Source organism: Parasteatoda tepidariorum, chromosome 6 (genome assembly GCF_043381705.1).
Source record: "Parasteatoda tepidariorum isolate YZ-2023 chromosome 6, CAS_Ptep_4.0, whole genome shotgun sequence".
Taxonomy (NCBI): Eukaryota; Metazoa; Arthropoda; class Arachnida; order Araneae; family Theridiidae; genus Parasteatoda; species Parasteatoda tepidariorum.
In genome coordinates this window covers 78,667,719-78,688,065 of record NC_092209.1, presented here as the reverse complement: position 1 = coordinate 78,688,065, position 20,347 = coordinate 78,667,719, and the positions used below count along the sequence as shown (strand labels likewise).

At 28.7% G+C, this 20,347-nt stretch overlaps 1 protein-coding gene across 1 annotated transcript; it reads right to left on the bottom strand.

The window, feature by feature from the left end:
• Positions 1 to 903: 903 nt before the first annotated feature.
• Positions 904 to 19,177, bottom strand: LOC107436591 (NADH dehydrogenase (ubiquinone) 51 kDa subunit). Its single transcript, XM_043048718.2, has 12 exons — positions 18,938 to 19,177; positions 17,317 to 17,393; positions 14,482 to 14,571; positions 14,101 to 14,249; positions 12,364 to 12,497; positions 10,976 to 11,145; positions 9,443 to 9,634; positions 5,413 to 5,579; positions 4,464 to 4,617; positions 4,329 to 4,383; positions 2,811 to 2,920; positions 904 to 1,105 (listed from the first exon to the last, which is right to left on the bottom strand). Exons 1-12 carry the CDS (start codon positions 18,981 to 18,983, stop codon positions 1,019 to 1,021), a joined length of 1,431 nt encoding a protein of 476 aa, XP_042904652.1. The 5' UTR covers positions 18,984 to 19,177; the 3' UTR covers positions 904 to 1,018.
• Positions 19,178 to 20,347: the final 1,170 nt, after the last annotated feature.

Sequence of the window (20,347 nt, the reverse complement as noted above, 5' to 3'; positions counted from 1 at the left end):
TTTTTTTTCTCCACGAAGACCGCACGAACCTTTTCTGATTTTCTTCAAAGACTTGTTCATTAGCTATTTGTAGATTTTCTGACATTCTTCCTATTCCATATTATTGACATTTTGTCTGTGCTAGATAATTTACCACTTGGTGATGGTTAAAGGAAGTATGGGAGTGAAATTTTTTCCAGCAAACTTTTGAATCTTAGAATTATTTGAAGAATATTGCACTAAAACAAATGGTTACGTAATAATTTTTTCCTCATTCCGACGATCTCCAAGATGTTTCTAAAGTAAAAATAAGTTTTCTGGAAGCTCTGATTTCGACAGCATTGCCGAGTGTCGACTAAAACGGGTTTAATAAAACTTATCCTGGTTAATTGCTTCTCGGAATCCAATGGGAACATAGGTCTTTCGGAATAACATAGCATGTCATAAGATATTACGAAGTGGACCTGAATATCGCCTGCAACACATCATTAACTAACATCCCATTTCTTTCCAATGCCTGCTCCCAATGATAGGGATGAAAATGATGATGAGCAAAAAATATCTGACAATATATCCACAGCTAATCATGAATTTGAAAACATATGCAAATAATAGTAAGCATTGAGAGGGAAATTGTTTAAATTGTATTTAAAAAAAAAAAAAAAAAAAACGAATGTAGAGATTGGGCAATGTTTCTAATAATTCATATCGTAATTGTTAATTTCTGAAAAATATACTTAGATTTTTTTTACCCCTGATTTTATGCTATCCTGCTTTGTGTGTTTTTTTAATGTTAGTCTGACAGAAAATATTCGGGGTTCCACTGTATGTTAATGCACCTTAACCAGTTGCATACCACCGTGACGCAGTAAACCCATACAATATAACTCACAATAGAGTTTTTAAAAAAGTATCATAAAAAGGTGACACATTTTATACCATTTTATTTAGTTTTTATAACCTTTAATAATTTAAAATATTTGAAACATATCACTACTGTATCTTGAAATTCTATACATGAGAAAGTCTGTACAACATTTTATATGGCTGCTTTTGCAGATTTATTGGAATCGGCATAGTCCTGCATTCTTTCTTCAATAAGAGGCCTGAAGTGACGAATAAGTCCCTAAAAAATATTTTATTGAAACATTTTTTTAAAGAAAATTTCTTTATTATTAAATAAATACATTTTACTATTTTGAAATTGAATATTAGTAGTAAACAATTAAAAGTGAATTATTTTTTAATATGAAACTAGGCGTGAAAATAAAATAAATTTAGAGAGCTAAGTTTATCGTCAATATGAATCAATAATTCATCTATCTAAGAATATAAATATAATACAGAAAATAATATGAACTATAAATATTCCAAAAATGCAACACTTATTAACAAATTGTGATCTACGCTACTTAATGTTAAAACAACGTAATCTTTTGTTTCACTCAAATCATATTTCTTCAAACGGGTAGGACTTATTAAACAAAAACTATTCATTGGATTGACCCATTTCTTTTTTTAAAAAAACAATTTGGAAAACTGACAATGAACTAACAAAAAATTGTTACATTTTCTTTGTTATAATTGTTACAATATTAAGGTCCAAGTCTTTCGATTGCAATACAGCTATGTTCGTTCAAAATGTGAAGTCAGCAGAAAAAATTGCTCTAGATTTGAGTTCATAAATGGCACTATTTCAAAAGCCAAACAAAAAAAAATTTGGGTGTTTTCAAGAAAAATTAACTACTCCTGTTAATTTAAAGTTGTTTCCTGTTGAGGAAATGAAAACCTCACCAAGACTGATGTTTAATACAAATTTAGAATGCATTCTTTTTTTTTTGAAGATGCTTTTATATTTCCCATGTACAAGAATAATTTCATTGTGAATTTATAAAAAAAACTCACAAATTATCTATTTTTAAATTATTTTAACTTTCATTTATAAACATCTATGATAAAAAATAAACTTTCTTTTTTTACCTCTGAAAGTATACATCTATCAGGGGTCTGTTTAGAAGAAATTTGGGTCCGTTAACGGACCCTTCACAAAATATCTTTTCATAAAAACGGACCTTTCACAAAATATTTTAACTTAAAACCGGACCCTTCACAAAATGATTTTTTCTTTTTATCGGACCCTTCACAAATTTGTTTACCTTCATTATTATTTTGTTAATCGAATAAACCCTTTCCAGGGCAGAAAACAAGAAAGATGGATGTAAACGAATTAAGTTTTGTCTTCGGCAGACGATTCTTCCATTATTCGTCCGAAATTAATATTCTGCGTTCAGCAGTATAGGCTAAATACCAAATATTTGTATGTTGCATCTCTAATTTAGAAGCAGCAATTGTTGTTTATTTTTTAAAATTTAATTTTTTTAATTATAATTTTACAGTGTTGAGCATAATCTTGTATGTCTTTACAATTTAAAAACTCCTTGAAAAAGTTTTTTTTTGCAATAACGGACCCTATTTGCACAAATTTATAAAAGCGGACCCTGGTTGAAAGAATGTGAGTAATTTTTTCACAATTTAACGAAAAACGGACCTTTCACAAAATATCTGGAAAGACCCCTGTCTATAAAATATTTCATAAATTCAAATCTTTCTAAAGATGTAATCAACACAATCAGAAGTAATAATAGACCTGCCATAAATAAAATATAATAAGCACTTCATCCCTGTTAGCTTATTAAAACCTAATCTATAACAGTTTGTCTCATGGCAAATTATCTTACATAACTTGGTAAAAATAGAATTTATTTTTTGACACAAACTCTTACATTTTAATGATATCTTATAAACTAGATTAACAACTAATAATTAGTTACCTGAACAGGCCAAGCAGCTCCATCTCCAAGAGCACAAATAGTATGACCTTCAATTTGCTTGCTTATTTCATATAACATGTTGATTTCTTCAGGCTTAGCACTGCCCTCAACTATTAATTAAAATGACTCGTTTAAATATTATAATTTTCAAACAATAAATCTCATTTCAAAACTTGTCGATTCTAAAGAACAATTGGCAAGTCAATCCTAAGAAGTAAAATATAATAGAAATGGCAAACATCCCATTGAACATTTGGTGGTGCAAATCGATGGAAATTTTTTTTTTTTAAATTACATAATTATTTGAATTTCTTTTCTTCATTTTTCATCTAAATATACAGTGGTAGTGAAAAGTAAAATCTCTTAATATTATACAGTGCAATGTGAATGGTTTTTCTATCCCAACCATGGTCGGAACTCTTAAAATAAGTAAACAAAAAGATTTTTTTTATCTTTAAACCAATTATCGCATAAAATCGTTTATCATGTTCTCCAATATCTATCAATTACATTGGATAAGTAAGCTGCGTTTTAAAAGTAAGCTTAAGTTTTAAAACTGGAACAGGTATTGGATCTAGCGGATGAGCATGACATACAGATTATGACCTTGCAAGAAACTAAGCTCGGGCAACAATCCACTCTGAAAGTAAAAGACTTTACAGTATATTATATAGATATACTCAGCAGGAGGGGAGTCGGCATGGTCCTCCTAAGCAGAAATTTAAATTTCAAAAAGATCGGCTTTCTGTAGATACCCTATATACGTTCAATGGATCTCCTCCTATGTTAGTTTGATCAGTATTGAAATCGGTAATCGCCGAGACTGCCTCATCTGGAAATAAAAATAATCATCCTGCATGGCAATGTTAGCTTAACAAGCCCAGCAGAATAAAAAGGATGGAAGTAAAAGTACTTTGGAGAGTTTTACCTGATCACCCTTGATACTTGGAAAAAAGATCTCGATGGTGTCATCAGCTCAATATTTCGAAAAAGAGGCAAATGGCTCCCTCATGTTTTTTTAAAGATCACGCCGAATCTCTTACCTTTCAACAGGGGGGGGGGACTCTTTCTGGTATGTCATTGGTGCAAAGCTGATCAAGCCTCCCACAATCATATTCTTAAATGTTAATATTAAAATTCTTTAAAACTAATATTAAAAATCCCAAAATATTCCTCTTTTGAAAAATATGGTTAAATCTGTGAGAATGCATGCATACAATACGTTTAAAAAATGAAATGTATACATTGCACATAAGACAATTAGATCGCATTTTCTTTAGAATATTATAGGGTGTACGAAAATATGTATTAATTGAAACCTTATCATTGCAACAAAATTTTCATTATGAACTAACCCATAATCTTAATATTCTTTAAATTAAAGAAATATTTAAACAGTACTTTTTGAAAAATTAGAAGAAACATAATTTAACAAATAAAAATTATAAGTGTCAAACTATTAATGTATGGCAATATTCATTGAATATAACATTTTTAATTTTGAGCAAAGTATCTTACCAAATCTGTTCATTATTTTATACATCCAACCTACTCCTTCACGGCAAGGTGTGCACTAGGGATAAAAAAAAAACCAATAAACAAAAATAGAAAGAAAATAACAATAAAAAGACAATTATTTGGGGAAATAATTACCTGTCCACAACTTTCATGCTTATAAAATTCTATCAATCTAGCGATAGCTTTAATTATATCTGTTTGTTTATTCATCACAATTACAGCAGCTGTACCCAGAGCTGTTTGTGCAGCTACTAAACCATCAAAGTCCATCAAGACGTCTTCACATACTCTGCAATATAATAATAATGAAATAACAATAACATACAGTTTAATTAGTTTTAAAGACTAAGATTTTTCATTTTGAAAGAAAAAAATATACTTTATAAGCTTTATTTGAAAAGCAAAGCCACTTAAAAGCATTGAAATCTATAGAACTTTCAACATAAACATAACAGCATAATTACCCTTGCAATTATAGCAGCAACCTTTATAATCAAAATTGTTTTTCACTATTTTCCATGTGTATGGTAACCCATGCGTTAGAATAGTCCTGAATAAATATAGAATGTTATGATTTCAGATTAGTTCTTATCCTCAGTTAATTTGTGAAACAAATTATGCACCAAGGAGTACAAAATTGCTCTTTTACCAATCATTGGTATCCAGAAATAGGACGAAGACTGTACCGCAAAAAGAGTTTTCAATGGCAGACCAGTTGGCACAGGAAATAGAGACAGGCCGAATTTGAGAAGGATAGATGGCCTAGAGAAAGACCTTTTGGTCTTAAAAAAACTAAAAATTGGAAGACACTAGTAAAAAAAAAGGGTTAGCCTGGAAAAAACTTCTTGAGAAGGCCAAGGCCCATCCTGCGCTGTCGAGCCATTGATGATGGTGATAGTATATAGAAAATGTTACAATATGGCACAACGAGAAACTTCTGAACATGGGTAAAGGTTAATAAGCATTAAAAGTATAATTACTGAGAAAAAGGGCATCTTGACATGCTAATTCCATTTTTAAATTACTTGGGGTCCATCGTATGGACCCTGCACAAACCCTTTCAAGTCAATAAATAAAAACTAACTTTTTAGGTATGACAGGTGTTGATGATCCTCCAGGAATAACACCTAATAAATTATCCCATCCGCCAAGAACACCGCCGGCGTGCTTTTCAATCAGCTCCTTCAATGGAATGGACATCTCTTCTTCAACCGTGCACGGATTATTCACGTGGCCAGAAATGTTAAAAAGCTAGAAGAAAATTTAATCCATGTGTTTTAATTTAAACAGCAGAGCAAATAAAGAGTCTAAGTAAAATTTTTGAAAAATGAAACTATACAAAATTTATTGTGTGATAAGTCTTTTAATTCCAAATATTTTAGAGGATTAATATACTAAGAGTTGGTTTTTGAGCGGAAGAAAATTTCAATTACAAATGCCAAGGCAGTGCCAGTGTTTTGGCATTTGCACTTAAGTCTTGTGCATTCTAGAACTTGCCAATTAATTCAAATTCACAATCAAACTGAATGATTAAACTTATTTTAATTTTTAAAGTTAGTAGTCTAAAGTGAAGATTTATGCAGTCAAAATTCAAGACTGAAAAGTCAACTGAAAATGTTTAATCATGCAACACATGAAAAGAGCTAAGATTTAAAAGTGTTTGCATAACTGTATAGTTTACCATGATAGGCATATAACTGTTCTTTCATAGAAGTTAAGCATTTTTATAAATTAAAAAATATCTCTTTTTTTTTAGTTTAAAATTTATAGTTTTTCATTGGAAAAAACAAAAAGTTAAAAAGACAATGTTTTAATGTTTAAAATAATTAATAAAGGATTTGTTTAAAAAAAATTACTTTTCCTGTCTCTGTCAAAATCAAACAGCTTTCTAACACAATGTAAACATGTTTATGGATGAAAAATCTTTCTTTGTTTTAAATTGCTATTTTTTCATTAAAATATAGAAAATTTCAAGGCTCACTCTTAATAACATTAGTTTTTAACATGTTGAAAATTTTTAATAAAAAACATTTTTTATACTTTTTTAAACAAGTTTTTTAAAAAGAAAAAAATAACATTACTTGTTTAATTACCACTAAATTCAGTAAAAGAACTTGTGTTCATTAATTTCATTTCATTTAAAACAGTTCTTTTTTAAAAATACAGTGAACTCTCACTACTACGATATCCGATACAACAATAACTCCCTCTATTACGATAATGTTCCGTGGTCCCGCCAAACTTGCATATGGATTAATGTTATCTTCCTCTCAATATAACGATATTCTCTGAAGCAGTAAACCTCTGTAAAACGATTTTTTTTCAAATTTCAACATTATTTTCTTTTTTTTTTATTGGTTTTCAAATAATGTAAAATGCCTTTTTGTCATCTTTTACCATTTTTTTCATCTTTTCTGATAAAAGGGTCACTGCTGGTTATGATCTTTCACCCCACTGTTATTTCTTTGCACATCAGAGAATGGCTTTTGTATTCAAATTTCATTCCCCCACTGTTGAGGTACTTAGACCACCCTAAGAGCTTCATGTTTTAGAATTGCCTCCCTCAGTTCTTAAGAAATCACCATTGTAACATCATGAGTCATAAATGACCACACACATCACAGTAACACCTGCGACCCTGAGAAGGTACTGTTTCTGTAGAAGGTGGGTGGAGCACGTTTATTGAAATTGAGGAGGAGAAAAAAATGTATACTGACCATTGGTCATCGTTCATCACTGTCACTTAATCCCTGATTTAAACTACACCTGGTGTTTTCATGAGCTAGCGCAAATTCTACGATCAGAACTTTTCGCATTTAGTGCTGCTAACATTTTCAGCTTGGTGAGTCTTCAGTGTATTGGATATTTTTTACTAGTGTAATTTAGCATAAGATGGCAGGGAGAAAGCAACTTTCATTTCAAGATAAACTTAACGTTATTAAAGATATTGATGATGGAATGAAACAGATTGATGCAGCTAGAAAATACGGATTATCTCAATCTACAGTTGCAACGTTTCTAAAGAAAAGAAAACAGATCGAAGATACTGTAAGTTCAAATTTAATTAATCCAAAGCGTAAACGACTAAAAGTCGCAACTAATGAAAACATTGATGCTGCCGTCTTAAAATGGTTTCAAGAGATGAGAGCAACAAATATCCCGATAAATGGGCCCTTGTTATGCACACAAGCACGTAAATTCGCAGTAATGCTAGGGAACGAAACTTTTAAAGCTAGTAATGGTTGGCTAATGCGTTTTCGGGATCGACATGGAATAACTTTCCAGGAAGTTCACGGAGAGAAAAAATCTGCTCCGATTAACGAAGCAAATGAATGGAAGCAAGAGAAGATGACAGATATTCTTCAAAAGTATAAACCAGAGAACGTTTATAACGCAGATGAAGCTGGGCTGTTTTTTCAACTCCTTCCCGATCGAACATTGGCATTTAAGGGTGAAAAATGTTACGGCGGAAAAAAATCAAAGCAGAGATTGACTGTTCTTCTGTGTGCCAATAGCACAGGGACACACAAGATTCAACCTCTTGTTATCGGCAAATCATTGAAGCCGAGGTGTTTCAAGAATGTGAAAAGTCTTCCCGTGGAATATAAAGCCAATAAAAAAGCTTGGATGACTTCTAAGTTTTTTTCTGAATGGTTGTTGATGTTAGATAAAGAAATGAAAAAGAGGAAGAAAAAAATTGCTTTATTAATTGATAACTGCACCGCTCACACCTCAATTCCAAAACTACACAACGTCGGAATTGTTTATTTCCCGGCCAACTGCACTTCGATTTTGCAGCCACTCGACATGGGCATAATCAAGTGTTTCAAAGGATACTACAGGAAGCGTTTGGTTGAATCGATACTTGTCAACATCGAAAATAAAGTAGAAGATCCTTTTAAAACTGTGAATGTCAAGGAAGCATGTGATATTATTGCTGGTAGTTGGTGGGAGGTAACAGAAAAAACTATTCAAAATTGTTGGAAAAAGGTCGGTTTGTGTGTCTTGGAAGATGAAATTGTTTCTAATAGTGAAGAAAACTCCACAGACAGTGATCTTTCAGATAATCAAGAATTTGTTTTGAATCTTCAAAAATCTTTATCCCAACTTGAGGAAAAAATGGGTAAAACATACGGTGTTAACGTGGAGGACTATTTAACTGCGGATGACGATCTCACAATTTTCGCAGGAGTTAGTGAGGAAGAGAATCTCTCTGAAATTACGGATGAAATGGAAAATAATGATGAGGAAGAAGATGGTGATGATGAGCCATCTGTATCACCGTCCGTATTGTCACCCCATGAAGATCTTCAATCCGTAAAATCTCTAAAGACATTTTTCTCAAGTCTTCCATTCACAAATGAAAATCATTTTCGGGCATTGGACTCTATGCATACTTTGTTGGTTGACTTAACAGTCAGAAAAATGAATAAACAAACAAAAATATCGGACTTTTTTCAATAAAAATGTTTTTTTATTCAATAAAAATGTTTTTTTAAGGTAAGTTTACAATCTTATGTTCTGTATTTATATTCATTGTTTTTAATGTTTAACCGTAATAAACACTTAACAAATTAATTTTTTCGATAATATATAAATATATTTATAGTTAATGAATATATAACATTAAATTTCAAAAAATCTTAGTGCGTCCCAGAATTATGTGGGCCCTCGATATAACAATATATCCCTCTACAACAATATTCTTATTTGGTCCGCAAAATATTGTTGTAGCGAGGTTTTACTGTATATATATAATTTTAAAAACTATTAACTATGAAAAAAATGCCAAAATTTTCCTAAGTTTTTCTCGATACTTAATCATTCTTTTTCAATTATTCAACATGAAACTTAAATATCATAACATCAAATAATAAAAACAAAATTAAACAAAAACATGAGTATGAAGCAAAACAAAAGGAAGAAATAACTATCTAAAGGTCAAAACCTGCATTTGAAAAAAGCTAACCATTTAGAATGGTGTAGATCTAATACAGCACATTCAATATAAACATCAAAAAAGAACTGTTAAATAAAATTAAAATAATCTCACGAAGACATATTTGATATTTAAATTAATATAAATTTAAAATAACAATTGGGTATAAGCATACTTTAGTGCCTGAATTCCTTGGCCTGCCAAATGAAGCAAACCATGCACCGCCGCGCCTACAAATTGTAGGAGCCACAGCGACAGTCTCTACATTAGATACAGTAGTCGGACATCCAAATACACCAATATCGGCAGGAAATGGAGGCTTCAATCGAGGCTTTCCTTGCTTCCCTTCAATAGATTCTATCAAAGCCTAATAATAGATTGCAATAAAACATCTTAATTGTAGATTACATTAATAAAGGTTGCAATAATAGATTGCATTAATATAGATTGCAATAAAAGATCCTAAATACAGATTACATTTATATAGGTTGCAATAATAGATCCTAATAATAGACTGAATTAAAAAAGATGACTAAATTTAATACTATTTCCATTATAGATATTAAATATTTGTGCCCAAATGATCAAGTTTTTACATTTTCAAATGCAATTTTCTTGGTTTCCAAGGGTCCACATAAAAATGCCAATTAATAAGTGTCTTATAATTTAAGAATTATGAAAAATCAGACACAAAAACATACTTCATATAAATAAATATACCTCTTTTTGATAGTTTTGGAATTTTCACCCACAGAATATGAAATTAAGCCATAATGCAGAAGGTAAATAAGTTATATATTTAAAATGTTAAGTCTTATTTGCTATTAGGGCAATTTCGTTCAAGTTTTTGATTTTTGACATTTAAAATTACATAGAAAAGATCCAATCAATCTTAAATTTTAAAATTCAATTTTTCAGGAACTATTCAACTGATGTTGCTCAAATTTTGTATTTTGGCATGTTAAATTTTAATATTTAAAATAATCCAAAAAATTGTATACCTCACAATTCAAATTTTTTCAATCATTATTCAATAAAATAATAAATATTTACAAAAAGTTATTTTTTGCACGGAATTATCTTTGGATAAACAAATTTTATAATTATGAGCAAAGGTTTTTCAATTCAGTTAAAAAGTGTTCAAAATATAGTGAAATATGCAAAAAGTAAAATTAACATTAAGAGGTCCAAACTTTGAAGTGCCTCCTGTATAAACTATTGGGACCATATTTCCAAGATTGTGGCAATCCCCTATATTTTGGTCTTCAGAAATCTGAATCCATAAAAAAAAAAAAGTATGTTTATTCAGAGATAGTACGTTTTGGGGTCCGATTTTGCAACCTAAAGTATGATCTGCACTTGTTATTAGGATATTTAAGGCCACTCCTTCGAGCCATTAAGATTGAGTCCTAGAACATGAATATGCGATCATTAGATCAAAAGTTATTCAGGGTAGTCCTTTTTTTGCACACTGTTCATCTCATGCCCAAACAACAGAAGAATTAATACTAGGTATCCAGAAGGACTCCCTTTTTATATTAATTGCTTTATGAAGAATTTTTTTGTCGCCTGTTACCTGTTAAAAAATGTTTTATAATAAGATAGTACAAGTCTATGTTTTTTTTTTCATACATGTAATTGTTTACAGATAACAACACAAAACAATGAAGATTATAACTGCAACAACATTTCATAAATCTAAACTCACAGTTTCTTCTCCACAAATGTAAGCACCTGCACCTCGGTGAACAAAGACATCAAAATCATAGCCTGAGCCACATGCATTTTTTCCGAGTAGACCAGCTTCATAAGCTTCTTTAATAGCTACTTGCATGTTAGACGCTTCATTATAGAATTCTCCCCTAATGTAGATATAAGCTGAAAAACATCAAAATTTATTATTTATAATATAAAATTAAAGACATCAGAAAAATCAAACATTGCCAATTTGGCTAAGATATGATTATACTGCTTATGTAACTGTATCCAAGCAAAGTATTAGAAGCACATAGTATCAGATGAGAAAATTATATCCCAAAAAAAGGGTACACTTGTGAACAGAATACAATTGAAAATTAATACAAAACTTGATAATCTGGGTTTAAGTTGAGTTTAAAAGTTCTTTAGCAAAAACACTAAAATAAGAAAAAAAAGCTTTTAGAAAAATGAAGCTAATGAATGAGAATTTGTAAACCCTTCTACAAGTCTGGATGCTCACTTTCTTTCGTAAACAAGTTTAAAAAAAATTCACCTTAATAAAAAGTTTTCAAAGGTGTAGGACTCAAAAGTTTCTTTTCTTTTTTTGCAAATTTAATTATTTGTTTGATTATAAAATTAAAAGTCGAGATTTGTATTTGAGGGATTTAAAAATCACATATTGAGATTCACACAATTTAAATAAATAAAATCTTGCATCATTATTTTTATTAAAATGTAGCTAACATCCAGTGGATAAAAGTTTCCCACATGCATTTTCTTCTTGTTCTAATTTCAGGTATTTTTCATTTTCTAAAAAGAGTTTTTATACAGACATTTTGCAATTTTTAATTTTAGCTTTTGTGGGTTTTTTACCAAACTCATCCCTGTGGTAAGAACCAATATAGAATTCTATAAAAATTCAAAAAAAAAATTTTTTTTTTTAAATCTATGATTTCAAAATTTTTTTGCCAAAATGAAGAGGCAACAAAAGGGTTGAAACTATTTACAAGGGTAAATCAATGTGTGCAGAGAGTTTTTTGATTGAGATTTTGCGTACGCAGAAAGCTTTTATATTTTATCTAAATCTGTAAAAGCACTAATTTTAGTTTCTTCAATACAATAGGAATATTAAATTTGAAAATTCCACAGTAATTAAAACAATTAAAAGAAATGAACAGATTTCAAAAATAAATCATAACAATTTAACTTTTCATAAATCATAACAATAAATTTAAACTTTTACAGCTAGTGTAACAAGAGTAAAAGAAGCACAACTGCAAGACCATGAGCAAAAGAAAGTACTGGAAATTAGCTTGTTGACAAAGAGCAATAAGTAGTATAAAACATTTTGCGAAAAGTACTTTCTGTAAAAAGAAAATTTATATAACATAAACATACCAGCTCTGGCACCCATAGCTCGACCAGCAACCAAACAACCTTCAACCAACTTATGAGGATCATGTCTCATGATTTCTCTATCTTTACAAGTTCCAGGTTCACCTTCATCCGCATTCACAACAAGATATTTGGGTCTACAAACAATATAACATATATAGTGCATATAGCTGTACAAAGTGCAAAAGAAAAATGGACCACCTTTAATAACTTCTAATCAAATGTTTAGATCTTCACATTCTGAGAATCAATCATAACGGTGCCTCAAATAGGCCAACCTATTTAGTGCAGACTATAATTTAAGTTATGAAATTAGATACAAAAATATACTTTCACTGAATAAAAGTAAATTTCTTTGCGGATTCGGATTTCTATGCCCCCCCCCCAAAAAAAATATAGGGGGTAGCTGTAATCTGAAAAATATGGTCTCAATAGTTTGGTCAGGAAAGCAATCCAAAGTTTGAAATCCTTAATGTTAGTTTTACTTTTTGCATATTTCTTCATAACTCGAGAACTTTTTAAGTAAATTTATATGCTTTGCAAATAATTATAAAATTTGCGTATCCAAAGATAATTCCCTGCAAAAAATATCTTTAGTAAATATTTATTACTTTAATTAATAACAGTCAAACAATTTTGAATTGATAAGTACACAATTTTTTGACATAATTTTACACATTTATAAATCTTTTTAATTTTAATTTTTACAATTTGCGACATAATTTTTTGACATAATTTATAATGTAATTTTACATTGCATCCTTACAGTTCAAAATTGTTCTACTATTATTAAATAAAATAATAAAAAATAATAAATGTTCACTAAAAGATATTCTTTGAATTATCTTTGAATAAATGAATTTTATAATAATGTGCAAGAAAATTTTTCAATTTCCTTAAAAAGTCCTCGAGATACATTATGAAGTACATAAAAAGTAAAATTAACATTAAGGGATTCAAACTTTGGACTGCTCTCTTAACCAAACTATTAGGAACATATTTGTCAGATTCCAACATACAGAAGTTCAAAATTTAATAATATTTAGGTTTAACATTTATGCTAAATACGTAAAGAAAATATATAAATAAGTGCATAAATAAAAATAAAAACTTAATCAAATCTCTGCATTTTCCCCCTTATTTTTTTATTGAGAAAATGTGTATAAAAACAAATTAGCAGGTTTTCTGAATTGTAATTTTTTTAGAGTGAACCAAATGAATTGTGAAAAGTACCTTTTTAAAGAACTTTTAAACATACTGTCATTGTATAAAAGATAAATTTTCCAATGTAAACATCTCTACATTTAACATAAATTTTTTGAAATATGACAAAAACAAACAAAAGTTTAATGTTTAAAAGATAAAATTTGTTTTTTATTCAACATTTTTAACAAACTGCTTTAATGGTATCAACCTTGAAATATATATAATTTTTATTTCTACTTCTAACTTTTTTTTCAAACTGTACACTAATTTCATGCTTCATAAGAGAAAAAAAAGGCTCACTTTCTAAAAAAATTTTTATATTTTATTCAAAAAACAAAATTTTAAATAATTAAATGACATGCCAAAAGCATAATTTGGATTATGGTTTTTAATTTTTTTTTTAGATAAAAAAAAACAGCCTAGTTTTATAAAAAAAATTCATTATAACTTAACTGTAATATGATTATGAATTAAAATTTAAAAATTCACAACAATGATTTATAAGCAAGAAAAAAGTGCTAAAATAGCTAATACCTCCCATCATCTGGTTTATTCATAAAACTCCACTTCATTCCAGTAGGGAAGCCAGCCCCTCCTCGACCTCGTAAGCCTGAATCTTTAATTTCTTTTATGATCCAGTCAACACCCTTGATCAAAATTTCTTTTGTTTTGTACCAATCACCCTACTCAGAGAAATATATACATTAATTTTATAATGCTTAAAAAATAGTTATAATAATACTCACAAATCTTTTCATACTTTTTTTTTAAAAATTTAAATTGTACTGAAGAAATTTTTGTGTTTTTAATAATAATATCTTAAATATTTCCAGTAAAAAATTAGTTACAATATTACTTAACAATTTTTCTTATTTTTAAAAATTACAATATTACATTAATAAAAAATCACTTTACCCGTGAAAGAGCACCTTTGAGTTTCCAATCATGGCGCCCATACAAATTTGTGAAAATTCTGTCTTCATCTTTCAGTGGTCCAAACTTTGTCTAAAAATAGTGAAAATAAAGTTTAGTAAAGTTTATGTAAGAGCTATCCCAAAATAATCAAATGCAACAAAGTGATATTGAAATGACTATTCTTTTGGCCTAGATTTAAACCAAAAAGATTCTTTATGAATGGGTACTTTAAACAGTTCCTCAAATCGCGATTTACTCAAAGAACCATTAAATATATTAGTAGTACTGTGGAGAGGTAAGGTTACTTATTTGGAGATTTTATATTAACATATTATGGCACTTCAAAATTTTTTTAATCACAATTTGTTTCTGGTCATTTACATCCTCTCAACAATGAAGTGTATTTTGAGCTTAAACCAATTCAAATATATGTTTGCGAAACCATGAATAATGCTTGCGGAAAGGTGGTTGAAAACAACGGCTAAAAGAACAAAGGGTATTAATCCATTTTGTTTTGAGGGACATAAAAAGACTAACTGTCATTGTCACCAGTGAAGCTTAATTAATTATGGTACGTTTGGTAATTGATTGACTTGTATATATGTTTTTAATAATATTTCTCAATGTTAATAACAATTTCTTTCGTTCTTAAAATCATTAAATGAATCGTCTATTGAATATTGTTAATGTAAAATGTTGAGACTTGTATATATGTTGTTAATAATATTTCTCAATGTTAATAACAATAATTTCTTTTGTTCTTTAAATCATTAAATGAATCGTCTATTAAATCTTGATTCCGTAAAAAAATTCTAGCGATATTAGTGCATTGCGAAATTTAAATTATAATTTAGAAGTAAACATTAGATCTCTAGAAAGCTTAAATGTAGTCTCTGGAACATATGGTCACTTATTATTGAAACTAATACCGGAAGATTTAACTTTAGAATACAACCGCACAGCGTTGGGGTTTTGGACATCCTAAACTGGTTTTGGACAGGACATGTGGGTTTTACTGTCTTAAACTGGGTAAAACTGTCTTAAACTGGGTAAAACTGTCCTAAACTGGGTTAAAGTGTCCAAAACTTTGAACTTTGGTAAAAGGTAAAAATTCTATAGGTGTAACCATTGTACATAATAATTACATGTATCAATAAATATTTGATATTTTTTATAAAATTTACTATAAGTTATTAAAAGAAAATAATATAATAGGAAAAGGTTTATAATTTTTGAAGTTCCACAGTTTATTGAACAACAAAAGTGAATACCTAATCCTTTAAATATATATATATGCTTTTAATACTGGTAAATAATATTTTTTCATAAGGATAAATATGGCAATATTAAAATATAATAATTTTTCTTAAAAAAAATACTAAATTTGTTCAAAAATTAACCTTTTATTTTTATCACAATATTTTTTTAAAAAAATGTTATAATCTCTGAATCACAGGATGATAAAAAGACATCTATTTAAAAAAAAAAAATTTTAATATGAATATATTAGTTTAAATTGAAAATACAAAATAACTGAAAAATGTATTAACAGTTTTGAAGGGCATAACATCAGTTTCAGTTACTGACACTGGTGATGTATCACCACTATGCTAAAAGAATTGAACATGAATGAAATAAAAGTATTCTTGAATAGTACTATAGATAAATAGATCTGTTTATGATGAACCAAGCAATTAGTCCCTAATATTTTAACCTGTATGGCAAGGCCAAACTTCAGTTATGTACTATTGAATGAGAGGACCAATTGAACTTGATTACTGATTAATCTTCCTTTGTTTAAATTGAAGAGTCAACCAATATTAATAAAACATTATACTCTTAAAAACAAATATTCTCCAGTATATTTAATTATCAATATGTTATTAGTTCTATGTTTATTTCACCTCTTAAATATTGTTCAGATAAAATTGCAACATAATTTGAGTAAAAGGGTTTTGGACAGTTTAAGACAGTTTTGGACAGGACGGTTTAAACCATGGATTAATCCATTCTGTCCTAAACCTTGCCAACCCTGCAACCGCATACAAAAATCAAAATTAGTTCAATTTATTGGGGAAGAAATTCAAGCACACGAATCATCTACATTATTCTATGATAGAGTTAATAAAAATAAACACTATAATTCTTATAGCTCCAGGGAAGTAATAAATAACAAAAAAAAGGAATGTAGAAATGAGAGAAAACTAAATATAATTAATTCTTTTACATTACTGCAGTGTTTTCCAAACTTATGACTTTTGTGTACCCCTTCTAAATTTTTCTTAACTCTGTGTACCACTAAAAAAAATTTAATGCATTTTTTACAATAAAAAAATTGCATGAAAGTTACAAATCGCAACTGGCTGTTGACACCACTAATTATTAACTGTTAACTCTGCAAAAAATAGCCAATAGGAAGATGCATAATCGTAAATTTTAATGGCTAGCTTCGTTTTTAAAAAAAAAAATTTGAAATTTTCATTTGTTGCAAGATATTTCGCATAAGAACGGGTACCCCCGTTAAGCTGTTCCCGTACCCCTGGGGGTACGTGTACCACACTTTGGAACACACTGCATTACTGCACAAAGTGCCATCTGTTGGATTTTAGAAATTGTTATTATTAACATTGAGAAATATTATTAAGATAAGTATTGCTAGTATTGTCATGGCACTTGATGTATTACTTAAAAGTACAGTGGTAATAGATTTATCTTGGAAGACAAGACCTTGTTATGTACCTAATGTCTAAAGTCTTTAAGAAAATATGAAGAAACAACAAAGTGTCAATGTTCATAAATAATTAGAAAATTTTGATTTTAAATGTAATAACTTACTTTAGTTGGTGTTGGTGGTGCAGTAGTAGTAGAATTCCATCTCACTAAACTGCATACAGGATTGTAGTTAAATTGTCCTAAAAAAATTAGGAAACTAATTCAATTTAAGATAATTAATTTAAAGATTAATATTACAATTGTAAAAATAGACTTAGTGTCTTACAAGACATTTCACACATAAAAAATTCATTAGCGTACAGTATTTTATACTCAAAAATAGCAATGAACAGATAAAAATAAAATTTCAACAACTATATAACTTTTGATCCAATGATCGGATTTTCACACATTAAAGTTTTATCTTAATGGCTCATTACAATTTTTATTAAAAATATGTTGATGCTCGAGAATGTTTCATATACTTTTGCTTAAATTTTAGATTTTGTCACTTGAGTTTAAAGAAAATATGTATGTCTATTTAGTTTAAAGAAAATATGTATGACTTAAAATTCTAACTTTTTTCAACAATAATTAATTCAAAAATAATTAATACTTTTTTAATAAGTTTACAGTAATAGTTTTTTTTATGAAACTATCATGAGACAATCAAATTTTATCATTGTATTTAATTGAGATTAGCTTAAATAAGTTAAAGCATGAGAAAAATAAGCAAGAAATGAAATTAACATGAAACGGCTCAAACTTTCAAACACCCTTTTAGAACCCATTTTGACAATAAATTTAAGATTTGCAACTACCTTTTACTTTTTGAAGGTCAAGAATCCAAACTGAATGAGTATGATGATGTTCACTATCCAACTAATAGAGAGTAATTTTGTGCCAGCATTTGTAATTTAAAATATCATAAGTGACACACAAATCATACTGTATAAAAAATTTGATAATAACAAAACCTATTAAGGTGTTCTATTCTTTATATATAAATATATATTTCTTTACACATTGTATATTCAAGAACGGATTCTAGGTTCAATTGGTATAAGATAAAAGAGTTCTGATGAAAATTTTATTGTTGAGACTAAAAATAAAGAAGATTTTAGAACTATTTTTAATTATATGAAAGTGTCTTTTATTTCTATTAATAAATAGTATTAATGTATATTTAAACGAATTTCAAAGAAAAACAACACTCTTTTTAGGAATAAAAAAGAAGTTTGATAAGTTTTCTTTTCTTTGAAATTTAATCTCAGATAAAAAATAAATCAAGCAAATTAAGTGACATAATCATATACTTGCAGGTCACTCGGTGACCCTTTGATAAAATGATCATAACTGCTAATTTTTGAAGAAAAACATTCCCTTTCTTTCAACATACATACGTATGACATATAATTATATAAAAAAAATTTTAAGCAGTAAAGCTAAAACTGGAATAATAAGATGATCTTCCTGAGGTGAAGGTTAAGCACTAGCTATAAAGCACGTTAAAAAGTTTTCAGCTCTTAATAACAAAATAAACAAACAAATATAAAAATTAAAAACTTTATCCTGAATGATTAGAAACCAAAGGTTTCAGAATTTAGAGTTCAAAACTTTTAATTACAACAAAACAGGACAATAGGTCAAACGTAGCTAGTTACATAACAGTTACTGTTTCTCTTAATTTCAGCTTAGCATTCATGATCAGGAAATAATTATGCACAATATAGGTAAAAATTACCTCTGCAGATTAAATTATTCACAAGCGCACGAGTGCCTGTAGCCATATCGCTACTTTTTGTAAATTTAATTCAATGAAGTAAATAAACAAAAAGTTTGTTTTGATCTGTTCGATTGGATTTTATAAATAACTGTTGCCAATCCAAAAATTTAAAAATCATTGATTGTCTTGTTGGAAGCTTTGTCATCTTAAAGAAACTATGTTGAGATTAATCTTATGACGTCACGCACTCAAAGAGTCAGTTCTAAAGATAAGAATCTAGAGAAAAAAGACCCATCTTCCCATCTGCAACGAAACATTAGCTATCTGGTTTATCTTTATTAATTATTTTACCTTACCTCTAGCAAAAAATTAAAGAATATCAAGATCTTAATTTGTTCCTTTGTAGAATAAATGTTTCTTTTAAAGTTATTTTTATCATTCTGAAAGGAATAGACTGGTGCATGCAAAATCTGTCGGGGTCACAAAGTCCTGCAAGTTGCCATAAAACATTAATACCTTTGGGAGTACTAGATCGGAGGTAGATCGTGCTCTATTCCAGTTTAAAATTATGATCTATGGAAGGATGGATGGTGTATAAATGTGTCTCTCTGTAAAACGGAATGTGCTGCATGTATGTGGTCCCCAGATCATCCTCAAGACAGACTGTTGCCAATAGCCCATTTTCAACTCCAAAGTGACGTATATTAAAATTCAAGATTTTTCCATTCCTAATGTTTGAAAGATAAATTCATTCAGTGTATTAGAAAACAAATTCTTCCCTAACAAATACAATATTATGACTATAAGTAATGTCTTATAATTATTACTCTATTTTTATTGATTTAGAGAAGTCAAACGTAAAGTTTGTCACTTTTCTTATCAGGGGGCTTGGAGGTTTTATCAAGGAGTTAATAAATTATTATCCCTAAAATTGTTGTTAATAAAAATGCTTCAAAAAATGATATTGGAAGAAATGAAATCTCATTCAAAATAGTTATTTTTTGCAATAAATAACAAACGAACGAGTTTTGTTAATGTCTTTAATTATAACAATATATGTATTTTTATTTTGAATGTACCCTATACTTATTGTTCTTTTGATTCTTGCAAAGAGAGTTCTGGAGAGTATAGTTGTATGCGGAAAAAATCTGTTAAATAAAATTTTCTTTGAATTTAAGTGCTAAGTGCAAGGAGTTAATGTTTAAAATATCATACTAGAGTTGTGGATTAACAAAATAATTTAAAAATAAAATAATATGAGAAAAAAAGCATTATTTTATATTTTGATACTTCCGAAATGAAGATTAGAAAAAAACACAGAATAATATGATAAAATAGAATCTTAATCAAAATATGATAAAATTAAAAAGTTGATTAAAAATATTTCTGAAAGGGAGGCTTTTTTTACTTTTGATCATTTAAAAATCA

What these genes read in the sequence shown, in the direction of transcription:
- LOC107436591 (XM_043048718.2), bottom strand. Translation starts at nt 18,983, where the DNA reads ATGGCTACAGGCACTCGTGCGCTTGTGAATAATTTAATCTGCAGAG. An exon ending in GAATAATTTAATCTGCAGAG is followed by an intron (nt 17,394 to 18,937) that starts GTAATTTTTACC and finishes TAATTTTTTTAG; the next exon opens with GACAATTTAACTACAATCCT. An exon ending in TCAAAGGTGCTCTTTCACGG is followed by an intron (nt 14,250 to 14,481) that starts GTAAAGTGATTT and finishes TTCTCTGAGTAG; the next exon opens with GGTGATTGGTACAAAACAAA.